Raw genomic sequence first — 18165 nt, 5'->3', positions numbered from 1 at the left:
TTTCCGTCACACCATTGGGAGACATCCATGTTATCTTGTACCAATTCTTGTGCGGGAAAATAATTCCATCTATCACAAGATCCGTCTATGCACGAAAGTCAATGAAGCGTTCTGTGTTGTCGTTTTCTTCACCCAAACCATGGTTTCCCATTATATGTTCTACTCTTTCATTGTCACTCCCCAATTTAGCATTTAGATCTTCCATTAAAATTGTTATATCTCTTTTCTTAATTCCATTCATCGTTTCATTTAGTGAGGTGTAAAAATTATTCTTGTCTTGGTCATCTGCTGCTTCAGTTGGTGCATTACACTGAATTATGCTGACGTTCCTAACATTGGTATTAAATCTTGCTGTCATAATTCTTCCCAAAATTGGTTTCCATTTTATAAAGCTTTTCTTAACTGTTTTGTTTAAAAGCATTCCTACTCCTCCTTTATGGTCATTTCCTTCTTCATTGCCAGAATATAGAAAGATGAAACCTTCTGGTGTTCGATGTTCTCCAATTCTTTCCATCGGACCTCACTTAATCCCAAGATAGCAAGTTGGCAGTTTATCATCTTTTCGCAGACCTGTTTTTGTCTTCCTGTTTGCAGCAATAATCGTATATTCAAACATCCAATTTTCATGACCGGTTTCATTCCAGTTTCATTCCATAAATCGTCATCTGTTTTCCTGTCTGGTTTCTCTTTGTTGTGCTTTCAGTAATAATGTTTTCTTGGAGAATCGCGTTATTGGCCTACAGTCCCTAAAGCACAGTGGGGGGGGGCTGCTCCTTTAGCATCTGTGCCTGCCCTCTGATTAGTTCGCGATTTGATGTTTGTCACTACTCCTCATACTGTTCTCAATTTAGATCTCTACAGGGTGTAACCAGAGCCCCTTCCTTTCTCATCCGGGCTTGGGACTGGCTATTGCTGAGTGTTATCCATTACAGTGGTGAATAAAACTAGTGATAGTGTGCTGCCTTGTTGTACACCCTGCCTAGTCTCAAAACACTCTGAATATCCATCCCTTTTTTGGACACAACTTTGGTGATGTTCATACAGCATTTTGACTTTATCAGTTAAAGCACATGGTATAGATGTTTTCTCAAGGCATTCTCAGATATTTTGTCACCGTACATTGTTGTAAGCCTTCTCAGTATCTAGTAAAATAAAGATGACATCTTTTACTTTACCCATTGCTTCTCCATGATCATCCTTACAGAAAATATCAGATCTGTTGTTGCCCTATTTCTTCTAAAACCATACACCTCCTCTTCAAGCTGTGATTCAATGATGGTTTGTAATCACTGTTCTATGATTTGTTCCATTAGTTTGAGTCCATGAGATAGAAGAGTGATGCCCCTGTAGTTGCTGGTTTTCCGTCTGTGTCCTTTCTTAAATGGAGGGACGATGACTCCTTTAATCCAGTCTTTGGGTAGTTTTTCTTCTTTCCAAATAGTGTTTAGGACTCTAAACAGCCACTGCAATCCTTGCACTCCAGCAGCCTTGATCATGTCAGCACTTACCTCATCTATGCCTGTTGCCTTGGCTTTACTCATGTTCTTTAGGGCATTTTCTACTTCCATCCATGTTATAGGAGGCTCCACATTTTGAATATTGTCTTTTGTAGTGGTCCCATCTCATCTCTTATCTCTTTGTCATGCGAAGTGATGTTTCCATCTTCTTTCTCCAAGGTCTCTATTCCTTTATAGTTGTTTTTCTTGCTTCTCACCACTTGGTATTAGTTTGTTGTTGTTCTTGCTGTCCTTGTCTAGTTTCTCGGTGAATTCAGCCCTTGTTTTCTCTTTCTCATTGTAAATAATTCTTTTCACTTTAAGCTTTAGGTATCAGTACAGCTGACTGTGTTCTTCTAACTTCTCTTCATTCTTTGCCACACCTTTCTAACATTCTGTATCTCTTAGTTTCCTCATTTCATTTCTCTCTTGTATTGTTGTTTGGACATTACCTTGTTCCACATGGTTCTCTAATTCTTGAAGAAAATCATCTTTCTCTCCTTCACTACACTGAGGCCCGGTTTCATCAACACGTTAGTACTTAACAAGGTGTTAAATCATTTTAACATACGATTTAAGAAAATTTGCGTTTCATCAACAAATGTTAACATTAACAAATGTTAAACAGCGTATTAAAGTTAACATCAGCCATTTCCAATGTTAAATGGCTAACATTAGCATTTAGCAACCTTTTCCAAAATGGCTGCTGTGAATCTCGCTTTCAAGGCGGAATTGCTCTATTTAGATCTTTTACAAAACAATCCTGATCGAAGAAGAGTTCAGCGACGTAATGACTTTGAAAATTTGACGGATCCGAAATTTCTTCATAGATACAGGTTATCGAAAACAGTCGTTGCTAAGGTTGTTGACGAAATTCAAGTGAGGTTAGAATATCCTACGAAGGGAAACTTACCTCTTTCTCCAATGTTGCAGGTACTGATAATATTACGAGTTTTTGCTACTGGTTATTTTCACATAATGGCCAGAGACAATGCTGGAATTTCTAAAGCCACTGTTAATAGAGTTGTTTGTCGAGTGTCTGCAGCAATAGCATCCATGAGAAGGAGGTATATAACATTCCCTTCAGTAGAAGAGCGTCAGCAAATTATCCCCGACTTCTATGAAATAAGCCGTTTTCCTAATGTTTGTTCTACGTGCAATAGATTGCACACATGTAAGAATCCAATCACCTGGAGGCAATTGGGCCGAAATATATCGTAATCGAAAGGGATATTTCTCTGTTAATGTTAATGTTCAGGTGATTAGTGAGCCTAACCTCCAAATCAGGGATATACTTGCTAGGTGGTCTGGTTCTGCACACGACAATACAATATTTAATAACTCCCACATCGAAGCACAGTTTGAAGTGGGACAATTAACGAAGTGATTTTGTTAGGTGACAGCGGATACCCGCTAAAAAAGTATCTGTTTACCTCATTGAAACCCTCGCAGACTTTTCCCGCGCCTCGTCCTTTTCTTTTATCGTCAAGCCATCTGTGCGCTTGCACTCAATAACTTATATATATATTTAATAACTAATTCAATTAACAATTCTTTTTCGAAGGAGGAAAAATTAGAACTACGATTCTGTTTCACTTCACGCGCCATATTTTACAGCTGTGCTCAAACAAAAGCGCATCGGAGCGCGCTGTAAAACAGTATGTTCGTACCACTGCCTCCTTGATTCGCACCAGTTCGCAATATTGGGAGAGTTAACAGTCGATTAGTTAACATTTCACAAGAAAAGTTTGATGAAACGCAAGAAACCTAACAAGATGTTAAATTTCTAACTCCGTATTAACTAACTACTTGTTAGTATATATTTAACATGTGTTGATGAAACCGGGCCTGAGTCTGCGGAGCATAAAACTTTTTTTTTTTTTTGCTAGGGGCTTTACGTCGCTCCGACACAGATAGGTCTTATGGCGACAATAAGAGCATAAAACTGAACAATGGTGTTTTTGTTGATCTGATGCAACTTAATAATCCACTCATTAACATATTTTATATCAGCCACAGCATTGACGTTCCTGCTGATTACTGTATTTACTCGCGTAATATATCTCCATTTTTTCCACTTTTACAGCCAAAAAATGTAAGTTGGGGTCTAATATGCGATAACCCCAAGTTTTGTGCAGTGAACACATGACTTCTAGGCTATAAAGAGCTATAAATTATACATGTAAACATACTACACTATTCTTTAACAAACTTATGAATGTAATTGAGTTATACTGGCTATTTTCATTGGAAGGCAGTATTTCTCAATGTAAAAAGACCATAAATGGTGAACACTACTTTTGCGCCTATATATAAAGTGAATATAGTCAGTTTTAGTTACTCATATCATGTCATTCGTTTCATCTCATTAATTCCTCTGATGAGGTTGATGTCAGGAAGGGCATACGGTCGTAAAAACTCGCTACAAAGGTTCCTCTCACTTCATACTCGACCCCGTAGAGAAAAGGGGAAAGGGTATTGTATTATCATATTACGCAATGCAGTGCAACCTCAATTCTCTGTTTTTGGAGGGATCGTTAAAATAAAACGTACAACACGGGAAAATGGAAAATCCGGGTGTGAATGAAAACCATCAACAATTTGGCTAAACATCGCAAAAATGAAATATGTATACCAGTAAGTATGGTCTTACAAAAAATCCGAAACAAAACCAAACTACAGCCCCAATGGACCTTTGCCTGCTGAGCAACTGCTGCTCAGCCCGAAGGCCTGCAGATTACGAGGTGACGCATGGTCATTGTGACGAGTTCTCTCGGCCGATATTCCTGGCTCTCTAGACCGGCAACGCCATCTCACCATTAGATAGCTCATATAGTAAGATTTGAGGGATGTTCCACCATTCAACACAATGTAAAATATTAGAAATTTATTAAGTGAAGACCGGTTTTGACTCCCTTGGGGTCATCATCAGTTCTTGTAGAATAATTAAATCAAAGGGAATTTGATAACAATCATCATGAGGATTGCCTACATACATTTCAATAGGTTGACATAAAATATAATGACAAAATTATATATACAATGGCAATTGCCTAAATACATATCAATAGGTTGACATAAAACATAATGACAATTTATATACACAATGATAAACGTTTGGCACTTTAAGAAGTTCTTGGATCTGTATTAAAAATGCTGTCGTGTGTTTGTAGAACTTGGAACAGACTTGTCGGTCTTGTTTCAATCAACTTGAAAACACATGAACTAGTTTAAATAAAACCTAATGACAAATTACCGTATTTACCCGAATTATCCCCGCCGTCGAATAATGCCCGCACCCTCATTTTAGAAAGGCTCATTTTGAAAAAAAAAAATGAACTAAAATTCCTTCCATCGAAAGGGTAACGTAGGCATAAACAAACATTTCTTATCACTCTGCGAGGTCCACGTGGTCTTTACACAAATATGAACACGTAAATTTACGGATATAGCTGCTTTGCCTGAGATGATAAAAATACATTTTATCACTGCTATGAAATATATTTTCCATTAAAATGAGCAAGTAGGCCTACTTACACGACAGGTATTTCATTAATCTGAACTTGCAATAGGCTAGATTCCCTGTAGATGGGAAGATTCGTTGTCTCTTGTATCACTAGAATCCTCTCCTAAATTACTTACAAGTTCGTCACACTCCACATCCAAAACACTTCTCACATGTGGTCTCTTTTTACTGAACAGTAACACGACCGGTGGTGGGTAATTCTTTTTGTGGAATGTAAACACTTGAAATAGACACACCGATGAAATCTGATGTTAGTTTTGCGATACAATAAAACCTTGTTAATTCGAAGTCTTTGTAATACAGAAATCGGACTTCCAATTACATGATTTCGAATTAACAGCCATCTTGTAATTCAGAAATGCCAACCCTCGCCAGTTTTCGCGGATAATAACTTTGAAAAATCTAATACCCGTAACGCCAAGCCAAGCAACGTCCGACCACAAGTAGTTTTTAATCCTCTGATCTAATAAAATAAAGCACATTAGATGCCAAAGCGCCCAACATGATAGCGTTATCCTTTTATTTTTAATCTTCCGTTGTAATTTGGTCACCGGTATACTGTTTGTAGTCAGTTCATAGAAATCTTGCACTGCATAAATTAGGCCTACATCGACTTTTAAAAGTTATGTTGAGTTCGAGAATATGGTTTCAAATGTAAGTATCGATCCTGAAGTTCTCAAATGCATCATATTCAATTCTGCCTGTCACTAATCACAATTAAATTGGAAAGAGAAAAAAATATCATTAACACTTCCGAAATTACGGTTATTCACAACCTTGACTCAGCTGGAAAGTGCGCTCGCTGCACAAGTTGGTACGATTGCAAAATGATACAAAGTTTTTAAATGGAACGTGAACAAAAAAACTACTGCAGTTTTTATAACATTTTATAATTTGTTATTATTTTGCGGATCTGCTTTTCCGCGTACTGCCTGCTACATGATATTGTGGCATTCCTTAAAACACTGAATACAAAAGAATTACGATTTCACTCTATTTTCAACTATGAAACATACTATAGACACACCAAAGTGAGTGAACGTGTGGAAAGCTACCCCTGCACGTTTTGGAAGACGTGTTCCATCATGACGCAGATAAATTTTGAATTTAAATTACTCTGTGAAATACGGTAATGTTTTAAAAAAAATGTAAAGTCAGTTTAGAATTAAAAGTCTGAATTGTTTTCTGTTTAAATATGACATATGGGGACAGTTTTCTTCCATCTACGGTTGCACAAAGCATAACTGTACACTCAGCATCGAAAACTAGGTGAGACAGAAGCGTGTTGTTAACCTTGACGCAAAAAAACTGCGCACCCCAATTTCGTGCCTCAAAATTTTTAAAAGATATGCAGGGATTTCCGTATTTACGCGAATAATACCCGCATATTTTTTTTAAAAATTTGAGGCACGAAATTGGAGTGCGGGTTTTACTTGCGTCAATGTTGGCATTTTTTTTTCAATATCAGCCTTCCTAAAGTTAGGGTGCGGGGATTATTCGTGTAAATACGGTATTCACGTAAATACGGTATATACACAATGACTTGAAAGGCTTGGCACTTTAAGAAAGTTCTTGGATCTGGGTTAAAGATACTACCGTGTGTTTGTAGAACACGGAACAGACTTGTCGGTCTTGTTTCAATCACTTAAATATGTATGAACTGGTTGAAATAAAACACCTTTGACAATGAAACATATGACAAATAAAGAAATTGCTTTGCTCTGGTCACGTAATCTTGCCGGGCTTTTGTACAGTATGGATCAAACTTGTAAACAGCTGTAAATGAGATGAGAGACCGCATTGTTTTGGGTTATGTTATCAAGTGTCCAGATAGTGCCAGAAGTTCCACAAAGGAAAGAATAAAAATAAATAACAGGAAAGTTTGCCGCATTTATGGATATCTACAGGTGTGGCGGTAATGCGTTTTATGATCATAATGTTGAATTTCATATGCTCGTCTCAGTTTTTTCTATGAAATGTCGTATGGCTTTTAGTGCCGGGATATCCGAGGACGGGTAGTTTTTTCTATTAAAGCATGGTATGTTTTGTTTGATGTCTCTGAAAATCATTAAAAGTGGGAACGTAAAATCAATATTATTATTTGTTAGGTACGTTGGCAAGTAAAACAATCGTTATGATTTGATTGTTTTTATCGTGTTTTGAACTTACTTCTCTCCAAAAATACCTGCAGTATATCGATCCGAGTTATGAGATATTAAATGTTCACTTTGTTAATGATCTCGCCTGCTATATTAATAACATCACCCATGAATATTTCTTAAAGTAAACTCGTTTCCTCATCCTGAGGTGGTGCAGCTTGTTTTAGACAAGCCCCCAGTGAAGGGGAGTTGCATGTACCATTTTTACCGCATATCAACCTTCCTGCCATTCATAAATCTGTGGCAGTACTGTACTGGGAATCAAGCTCAGCCTCCTGAGAACGACAGCTAATTGTCCTAACCATTACGCTGGCAGACATTCTTAACTACAAAACACAGACATATAGGATGACTGATGCGTACTTGAAATGCACGGGTCTGACACTAAACTATTCACCTATTTGTGCGATGTCATCAGAGCTATAGTAGGCCTACGCTACGGAGGCGGACAGTTCTTAACTTCGAAACACAGATGTACCGCATAACTTTGACACGTGTTTTAATTGAATGGGTTGTACAGACGAAACTATTACAAATCTGTGTGAATGTCATCAGTGGTGCAGTAAGGTTTGTTGTTCTCTGACGAATTATGGTGTGGGGGTCTTGTATGCGAGATTTATGTTTTTCATTTTCTTCATCTTGAAAAGCCACGGGGGGAGGCTGTAATACATGAGTAATACAGTATAAAAGCCTTCTTATTTCCATGCCAGCAGAGCTTGTACCCTTTCTGCAGCAATTTAGTTCCTTTCCCTTTCCACTTTGTTTTTGCTCAGTCCAAGGACCTCATTCTTTCTTCTTTCCACGAGATCTACAATCTCCTCACATTTAGCAGCCAGGGTTATGGTATTTAATGTTGTTACTTTGAACTTGTTTTTCCGTCCGGGAATTTTCTTTAAATAATTCCGTTTAACTTCGGGCATTTCACTGTCACCTCTACCAGAATTATACATAGGAGGGGTCTGTGTCTTGATTTCCGTTTACATCCGATACTCATTTTACTGCAGAAAGGGATTTGACAATTCTTTCCTCCCCTTGTTGGTTTGCTGGGCCTAAGACAAGGTAAGGTTTTTCTGTCAGCGTTAACTCCCTTAGCCTTCGATACTCCTCAATCCAGTCTGCAAGGCAGCAGCACTGTCTACTGTCACATATGGTAGCAAGATGATCCTGACCTAACCTGATTACTGACTATTTAATTGACTATGCAAATTCAGTACCTTTAAGACCCCATATCCTCCTCTTCTCCACAAGATCGATCACATTGTAAAGGAAGCTCTCAACCTTCACTCTGTCATCTTGTACCTGAGATCTCCTTCCAAGAAGCCCCACAGTACATTCAAGAGACCACCAAACCTGAAAATCATTCTCACTCGCTATGAACCACATCAGCCTTGACACCATTTTGGCTCTTTTCCTGTGATCCAAACCACTGCCAGACCTGTTGTCTGCATATACCCTGTACCACTTTCAGCAGTAGCATCAGCAACAAGTCTTACTCCATGCTAGGTCATTACAACTACATGTCATCCAACATTATCTACCATCTTCAATGTCGAATGTGCCCAACTTTCCACATTGGCTTAACTATCAACACTCTGTCTTAACAATTGTGCAACCAGTGCAGTATCTGCAAAACCTGTTACATATGTCTCCCAGTCCCCATTCACATCTGGCTATTTTCAAACCACATTTGATGATTGTTTCACAGTTAAAGTCCTTCATCATTTTCACAGTTGAAGTCCTTCATCATTTACCACCTTCTAACCCACTCTCTTGCCTGTAAGAGATTCCAAAGTAAAGATTTCAACTTGTGATCAGGTCTAGGGGAGCACGCGGCCTTAACATAGGATAACTGCTCTTTTTTACCTTTTTCTTAATTCACCTATTTCTCCCATCACTTTACCTCACAACAGCATTTACTTTTCAACAATGATTACCACCATTATTATCCTGTCCTCCACTGATGAAGGTTGCTGCTGAAATTTTCCACTCATGCTGGGTTGAGTGGCTCAGGTGGTTGAGGCGCTGGCCTTCTGGCCCCCATTAGGCAGGTTCAATCCTGGCTCAGTCCGGTGGTATAGATACATCAGCCTCGTGTTGGTAGATCTACTGGCATGTAAAAGAACTCCTGGAGGACAAAGTTCCGGCACCTTAGCATCTCTGAAAACCGTCAAGAAGTAGGTAGTGGGAATTAAAAACCAATATTATTATTATTTCAACTTATGTGCTCCTTTTCCATCAACATGTGCTTACGTGGTAAGTCGGTACCCCCTTAATACAAAATTCTTGTAAAGTGACAAATTTCTCACTAGCATTGTGCTAAATCCAGCAATGTTGTCTGTCTAGAAGCAGTGATAATGGTAAAACCTATCCGTTCCAGGCTCCAGCATGGCTAGAGTCCAGTGGAATGTGGCCTTGGCACCAGGCTTGCTTCACAACCCTCTTCTCCACAGCTGCCCACTTGTTCGACTGCTTGGCTCGTACCGTACCTTTCGTATCGCGTCCAGTCTTTATCTCAGATTCATACTATGAAAACTTAGAAGATGAGTACTGGTAATTGCAAAATGAGTAAGCTCTATTGAGTTTACATTGAAAAATGGCATGAATGGCATCTTGTGAATTTGGCATACAGCCTAAAATGATTGAGTATCGGCATAATCAGAAACACTGTAAAAATGTTTGTGGAATGCGTGAAGGGAAGTACTCCCCCAATTTGGAAGTAAAAGTTGAGAAGAAAGGATGGTGCTATAAGTGAGTAAATACAATATTTCTTTCTTGTTAGCTTTCTTACCTGAGTACTTTTATGAATTTTGGATTGCCTCAAATTGAGCTAGATATTTGGACTATAGTTCCCATTGCGGATCAGACTTCATAGTCATTATCGTGACCAGAAATGACCCTGTATGGCCTGTAGACAAAACTTCTTATAGACATGACTTGCACTGTATTTGATCTGTTGTCAGGAGCCTGCAAACCAGCTTGGCAACAATGCAGTGATGTCTCATCCTTTGGTAACAAATTTCTGAGGTGCTTCATAACCATTTTTCCACACTCTGAAAAATTTGTGAATGATTCAACAATCCTTGAAATTTGGCATAGTTTGGGGAGTTGTGTTGATCAAGGCTTTTCCGTAAACTTACATGCCACTGAGACATCTGGAGCTAGCCTAGAGGTTGCTCATCAAACACTTTTTGCATATTTGCTAGTATCTGAGTGCAGTTTTTGAAGATTTGATCAAAGTTTAAAGCAATCTTATTGTTCCATTTTAAACCAGTCTTGAGAATTACCACACAATGCACCTTGGAATAATCAAATGTAGAAAATATTAGAATAAACAATAGCCTCTCCCTGATCTCTGGTTTCCGAGATTGTGAGAGATAGGTATTATCTTATCTTAAAAAACGAAAATCAAATGTCAGTACTTTCCTTATCAGCAGTCTCACATTATTTGGTACATCAAATCGCAATACATTCTAGCGGTGTCTCTAAGTAGTGCATTGTGTAACTGTAATTGGTTTAAATGTTGCGACTCCAATTCTGAATATCTGAATATCCTGCAGACCACCTCAAACTGGTCATTAAACTTAGGGAACATATAGTAAGAATAATACCTGCTAAGTCAAAGGCACAAAATAAACTTTATGTCCACAGCATAAGAAATATTTCTTTGTTAGCTTGTGTCAGTATGGGGAGATGTCCGGCTCCGTGGCTAAATGGTTAGCGTGCTGGCCTTTGGTCACAGGGGTCCCGGAAGTGCATTGTGTAACTGTAATTGGTTTAAATGTTGCGACTCCAATTCTGAATATCTGAATATCCTGCAGACCACCTCAAACTGGTCATTAAACTTAGGGAACATATAGTAAGAATAATACCTGCTAAGTCAAAGGCACAAAATAAACTTTATGTCCACAGCATAAGAAATATTTCTTTGTTAGCTTGTGTCAGTATGGGGAGATGTCCGGCTCCGTGGCTAAATGGTTAGCGTGCTGGCCTTTGGTCACAGGGGTCCCGGGTTCGATTCCTAGCAGGCTCGGGAATTTTAACCATCATTGGTTAATTTCACTGGCACTGGGGCTGGGTGTGTGTGTCGTCTTCATCATTATTTCATCCTCATCACGACGCGCAGGTCACCTACGGGTGTCAAATCGAAAGACCTGCACCTGGCGAGCCAAACATGTCCTCGGACACTCCCGGCACTGAAAGCCATACGCCATTTCATTTTTCAGTATGGGGAGATGAATGCGTTGTTACTTTAAATGAGAATACAAAGTAGAAAACTGTCAGTATTCAAGTTTGGGTCTGCTCTGTGCATGAATATGTTAAGTGTGGTATTTTAAAGTTTCTGAGGGCAGCAAGTAATGTTGTTACTAGTAGCCTGTGGCCAGCATTTTGTGTGTGCAAGAATCTCATTTTGATAATGTTATTATTGTACTGTGTTGTTTTAGCTGCCATAATGAAAAACACCGGAGTCTTGTTTGCTAATGATATCAATAAGGATCGCTGTAAGGCCATTATTGGCAACTTCCACAGGCTGGGTATTGTGAATGCTGTTGTTTGTTCCTATGATGGTCGCAAGTTCCCTACGGTAAGTAGTAGTCTAATTCCCATACTAATTTAGTTCTCCATCTGAACAGTTAGTTTCTATCCTTACGACATTGAACTGACTGACATTTCCATGTAGGTATTGAAGGGCTTTGATCGTGTGCTGCTGGATGCTCCATGCACAGGCACAGGAGTGGTGGCCAAGGATCCAAGTGTGAAGACTACCAAGGATGAAGTAGATGTGCAGCGCTGTTACACACTTCAGCGAGAATTGTTACTTGCTGCTATTGACTGCCTCAATGCTCGATCCTCTACGGGAGGTTACTTGGTGTACTCTACTTGTTCAATCCTGGTAGGTATCAGGGTTCAAAATTATACCTTGACTCTCCCAGCTTGGATACAGAATACCTCTAAATTACTGCATTTGTGCATGCATACACACTTTTTCCTAAACCTAAAATTGGAGGAAAAAAATAGGGTGTGACATTATTAGGGACCTCAGAAAATGTTGGTTAAAATGCTTTATTATTAGTGGAAAAAATACTTAAAGGTGTTAAAATAAAGTGTGAAAAACAACGTAAGTAGGTGGTGAGAATTTATAGAAGGCAGAAGTATTCAGTCAGCAGTATGCAAATATTGTTGGTTATAAGGACAAATGTCCAAATGACTAATACTAGCGAAGTACTGAAATTTACTTGTGTTAACAAAGACATTTACAATAAGATACAAAAGTTGAAAATTATTTTACTAAAGGCAATGGATTGGGATATATTGTAGTATCTGAAGTACTTACTTGATTACCGTTTGCATGAAGGAGATATACCAAATGAATGGAGAGTTGCCTTAGTAGCCCCTGTGTATAAAGGAAGGGTGGTAAACATAAAGCCAATAATTACAGGCTGGTCAGCTTGACATGTGTTGCATGTATGCTTTCTGAAAGTATTGTCTGTGATTACAGTGAAACCTTGTTAGTGTGTTCCTCATTAACACATTTTCCCGCTTAGCACGTCGTAAATTCGAAGTCCCGATTCTCATCGTATTAAATTTATATAAAAAATACCTCGCTTATCGCATCATGAATTTTCACTATTACTGCTTAGTACAAACACATTTTTCCTAGAAATGAAAATGTTACTGTATTTGTCATTCCTTCTTAAAGAAACGTGATTTCCAACTCGGGTAAGAGCTGTCGCCACAGTTGCATGATTACGGGAAAGGCCTTTCTGAACTCCAAAGGATAAGTTTTACTTTCAGGGAGTCGACTCATTGGCTGAATGGTCAGCGTACTGGCCTTCGGTTCAGAGGGTCCCGGGTTCGATTCCCAGCCGGGTCGGGGATTTTAACCTTCATTGGTTCATTCCAGTGGCCCGGGGACTGGGTGTTTGTTCTGTCCCCAACATCCCTGCAACTCACACACCACACATAACACTATCCTACACCACAATAACACGCATTTACCTACAAATGGCAGATGCCGCCCACCCTCATCAGAGGGTCTGCCTTACAAGGGCTGCACTTGGCTAGAAATAGCCACGTCGCCATAAGACCTATCTGTGTCGGTGCGACGTAAAGCCCCTAGCAAAAAAAAAAAAAAAGAAAAAAAAGAAATAGCCACACGAAATTATTATTATTATTATTACTTTCAGGGAGCAAGCCATTAGCCTCAAGAGCGTTCAGTTTTGCTTGCCGGTTAGCAGCGAGTGCTGAATAGCAGAGTGAGCCTGTTTGTACCTGTATTTCGCATTCCATTCAGGAGGTAAAAAATGTATTTCGTGTTGCGTGGTACGGTGAAGTGTAGCTAATATTTGTCGCATGATACGGTAGCCTGTATCTGTATTAGGAACATAATCTTGTGAAATTGACTAGCGTGGTGCATATTTGTCTTTTGATAGTCTAGTTATGCATACGGAGAATGTTGTAAAATTCCTTCATAACCAAGACAAAATAAAAATCTGTCAGAAAGTGGACTGGCATAAGCGCACGGAGGTCGCAAATGTTGAAACTCGCACCTTCAAGTTTCGACTCGATCACTCAAGTTGGTTGAAGTTTTGTTTGATTCGAAATGGTGGCCAAAGTCATTCCTCGCAATTGCACATGATCGAATGTGACTTCCAATTCATCATTTAAGAGTGTGACCAGAAAATAATGTTTAATAACCCACTGCTCCAAAATAAGACTTCTACTAACATTTGTGTTAGAAAGAGTGTGATTTGCAATAATAGTTGGATATTTTTGTTGGCTCCTGTGCATATGTTTTCATATTTGATGTCTGGTGTTTTTCACACCTTTCAGTGTACCAGTACTTGTCCGACTCGGCTGAATGGTCAGCATACTGGCCTTCGGTTCAGAGGGTCCTGGGTTCGATTCCTGGCGGGGTCGGGGTTTTTAATCGCTTCTGATTAATTCTTCTGGCTCGGGGACTGGGTGTTTGTGTCCGTCCCAACACTCTCCTGTTCATATTCAGACAACATACCACACTACCAGTCACCACAGGAACACGCAATAGTGATTACATCCCTTCATATAGGGTTGGTGTCAGGAAGAGTATCCGGCTGTAAAACAGGGCCAAATCCCCCATGGGCGACATAGTTCACACCCACGACCCCACAGGTATGGGAAAAGCGGTAGGAAAAGAAGAAGAAGTGTACCAGTATTTGTTATTTTATAATCCCCAGCGGAAAAAGACTTTCATATTTGTTCTCTCGTGATTTTCACACCTTTTAGAAATGGTAGATAGGCCTATAATTGTCACTGTACTCACAGATACAAGACGTAAAATGCCCTCATGTCGGAAAAAATCATATCTAGTGTTTCCATGTCCCTGTTGGATAATTTTTATTCGTATATTCATTAGTGCATTTTCTCGCTTAACACATTCTTTTTCTTTGTCCCCTACAGAAACGTCTTAACGAGGTTTCACTGTATATTAGATATGTTTGCAAAATTACTTACTGTTTTGATAGAAGGCAGTTTGAGTTTCGGAAAGGTTATTCCACTGAAGTTCAACTTGCAGGCTTCCAGCAAGATAGAGCAGTTATTTTAGATTCAGGAGGTCAAATGGACTCTTGCGACTGACCTATCTATTGTGCTTTTGATCGGGTAGATCATGCAAGACTATTAACTGAAAAGAGTGTAACTGTTCTAGACTCTTAGACAAAAGAGTGAATGGGTGGCTATATTTCTAGAAAATAGAACACTGAGAATTAGAGTAGGTGAAACATTGTCTGATCCTGTAATCATTAAGAGGGAAATTCCTCAAGGCAGTATTTATGTTTTCTTGTACAGGGTGGTTGGAAACAACATATATCTGATATATCAGCGTTAGAGGGTTGGTCATGCTGATAAAGAAATTTCAAGTCCTGAAAATTATTCGATATTCAATTTAACATAATTCACATTAGGGAAAAACTCGCATTTAGCGTAAGGAAATTTCAAAATTCTCAAGTATTTATTTCTGTTAGTTATGGTTATGGGACATTAAGAACCTGTGAAAAAGACGTCATAAGCTTGCTAAATATGATTCAAGGCAAACGAGGGATTTAGAGTGCAGGTGCTTAGTGCTAAAGTGAGATGTCAGGCTCACATGCTCATTCGACCGCAGATGCTGTAGTACAGTAGAGAATCCTGTTGTAATGACAGTATCATTGTGCCCTGCGGAAATTCCTATATTAGTGTGTGCAGTATCCTTCGGTTACAGTGAGAACCTTTTCACTGAGTCAACCGTTATTACAAACAAATTTGGGCGCGTTAGTTTTTCTGTTATCAATATCAACTTCAGCTTTTGTATTGAATGCGATCGATCATCTTCCGTATCGATTCCTCCCTAAATGCACAAGTGAGCTCTCGCCGTCATTTGAACGTGTTGTTGACTTCAATTAACACTAGCATGCCCAGGGTTTACAACCTTCCTGTAACGCCCAAAGGGAATCATTTTGACTTCATACATGATTTTAACCCAGTTCACGTGTATGAATATGTTTTTTTTTTTTTTTTTTTTTTTTCCCTTTTTTCTATGATTTTTTTCCTAACTTGAACATTCTACTTTTGGTAGTTTTGGCAAGGTTTCTCAAGATTCAAACTATAGTTTTGAAAAAGATAAGTGCAAGAAATCAAATAATGAGCAACCATTTTATTAAAACATAAAATGTGTGTTAAAAGTATGAGTTAAATCAATAACTTGGTATAGAAGTACTTTTTAATGTACTCTAGAAAGGACTAAAATATGTATGAACAGCTTAACACACAACTACTGTAGAGGATATTGAAATTTTGTGCTTCCTAGTACAGATAGCAATGCAAGACCCACAGACTGCTTTACTGCATGTGCTACATTTTCCTACTGTACTATTTTTCTTGCAACTTTCCTTGACTTGACAGCACTTTGCCAATGACACACTGTCGGATTGTTCGCTTGATATGGGCAGCTGTTTTGCTGTTCATGTAAGGAATTATCAATTTTTCAGCTAGCTTTTTCAGAAATTGTGATCTTGCTATTTTCTCTAATGTTATTTCCTTGTATAGAATCCAGGCATTTATTGCAGCCAGATCTAAAGTGTTCAGAAAAGAGTGAACTGGCCACTGCCTTTTCCCTGTTCTGGTAGATTATTTGTGGGCCAACTTGTCCACTACATCGACACCATACTTTCTCTCGTTATAACATATCACTGTTGAGGGTGTTTTCTTCTCACTGTCACCGGGCGGTTAGGGGCACCCGGCTGTGAGCTTGCATCTGGGAGATAGTGGGTTTGAACTCCACTGTCGGCAGTTCTGAAAATGGTTTTCCATGGTTTCCCATTTTCACACCAGGCAAATGCTGGGGCTATACCTTAATTAAGGCCACGGCCACTTCATTCCCACTCCTGAGCCTTTCCTTTCCCTTCGTTGCCATAAGACCTATCTGTGTCGGTGCAACGTAAAACAAATAGCAAAAAAAAAACCTTCTCATTGTCAAAGATGTCTATGTCTGGGTGGAGTGTGCTCAGCAGCACCACATTCTTCCTCCACTTACTTTGATACACAGTAAGGGTCATATCATCATTCTTGTAGATTTTTGTTGAGCAGAGTTTATCTTTCATCATGGTTTTAAAACACAACTATGTAACGTCATCCCAAACAATAATGAACTAATCCATTACAGTGTTACATTCTACATGCCGATTGCCTACTAATGTAAGTCGAAGTAACTTGAGAAAGGGTATGATTTGTATGCATATCTCTCTAGGAGTCAGAATGACTGGATTGGGCATCTAAGGTAAATTTGAAGAATTCTAGTGTAATTTTTAATAAAGGGAGATAGACAAGGTCTTGTTATTATCCTGCCCTTAAATGATGATAAGTCACAGAACTGGTTTTTTTGAATTTGGAAAATCGAGGGGTATAGCAAATTAAGATGACCGAGGAGTCAAAATGACTCCATAGGGCGTTCCACTGTTAACAATACCCTTTCATTCATTTAGAGCAATATTCAAATCCTAATTTTAATGAGAGTTCTGAGAAACCTAACATTTTATTTGGTATAATTATTCCAATGTATGATAAACAATTATCCGATAAAAATCGAAACTCTAAATCTCTTAATACTTCTTCATTACCCCTTCAGCAACCTCCCATATTTCCGCCCTGTCAGCTCCGCCTTAGCTGTAACCAGGCCTTGTCCCTCCCTCCCAACTCCTCCTCCTGTTCCATCCATGTCGTGGTTTCTGACACAGGTGTGATTCGATATTTTGGACTGTTTAGCACTGGGCGTGAGTCTCATATAACATTACATTATATAAAACCTTTTCAATTTTTACATTCAAATTTAGTTAATCCCCATTTTTTCCCTCTTCTTTTCTTACAGACATCTATTTTTTCTCAATCCAATCCTTATTGACAAACGACAACAACATATCACTTGAGTACATATGATCCACTGATAGTATTTGTGATGTCCCCCAGCTGAGGATCAACCGAATGGTTTTTAACTTACTTTAACCAAGCACGCATGATGGATATACACCGCATGCCATGTAATTGTTGACGTAACCTCTCTAATGGTTGATTCATTAAATGCAAACCACAAGCATAGACTTTGAAATAAATTTTATCCCACGCATTTCATTATAGTGCATATTAGTTTTAAATGCAAACCACAACCCAAGACCAAGAAGACTTTATCCTGCATGTTTCATTACATTTTTATAGACTTGGTTTTTAACCCCAGTACTGCTGCAGGATTTTACCTCCAATGATGAGGGTAAAGTTACTGTATTACAGACATTTAAAAAAAAAAAAAAAAATTGTAGTCACAAATAAATCATAATATACATGTATTGTATATCCTTTTAAAGCTTAGAAATAGCTCTAAACATTGATGCAAGGAGCAAAAGGATTAAATTAATAATAATGGGTAACACTGTGAAAAATAAATAAACAAGTTTAACCAGTTACAAAACATTTTAAAAAT

The 18165-nt window shown here is 38.7% G+C and overlaps 1 protein-coding gene across 1 annotated transcript in view; it reads left to right on the top strand.

Annotated features, from left to right (window-relative positions):
• LOC136876264 (uncharacterized) overlaps positions 1 to 18165 on the top strand; it is a 95815-nt gene that overhangs the window by 59084 nt on the left and 18566 nt on the right. Inside the window, exons 7-8 of the mRNA XM_067150074.2 lie at positions 11624 to 11763; positions 11860 to 12072. Of these exons, the coding sequence (XP_067006175.2) occupies positions 11624 to 11763; positions 11860 to 12072 (353 nt within the window). The remainder of the gene's footprint in view (positions 1 to 11623; positions 11764 to 11859; positions 12073 to 18165) is intronic.

Source organism: Anabrus simplex, chromosome 1, assembly GCF_040414725.1.
Source record: "Anabrus simplex isolate iqAnaSimp1 chromosome 1, ASM4041472v1, whole genome shotgun sequence".
NCBI classification, from domain to species: Eukaryota; Metazoa; Arthropoda; class Insecta; order Orthoptera; family Tettigoniidae; genus Anabrus; species Anabrus simplex.
This window is presented reverse-complemented; position numbering and strand designations above follow the sequence as displayed.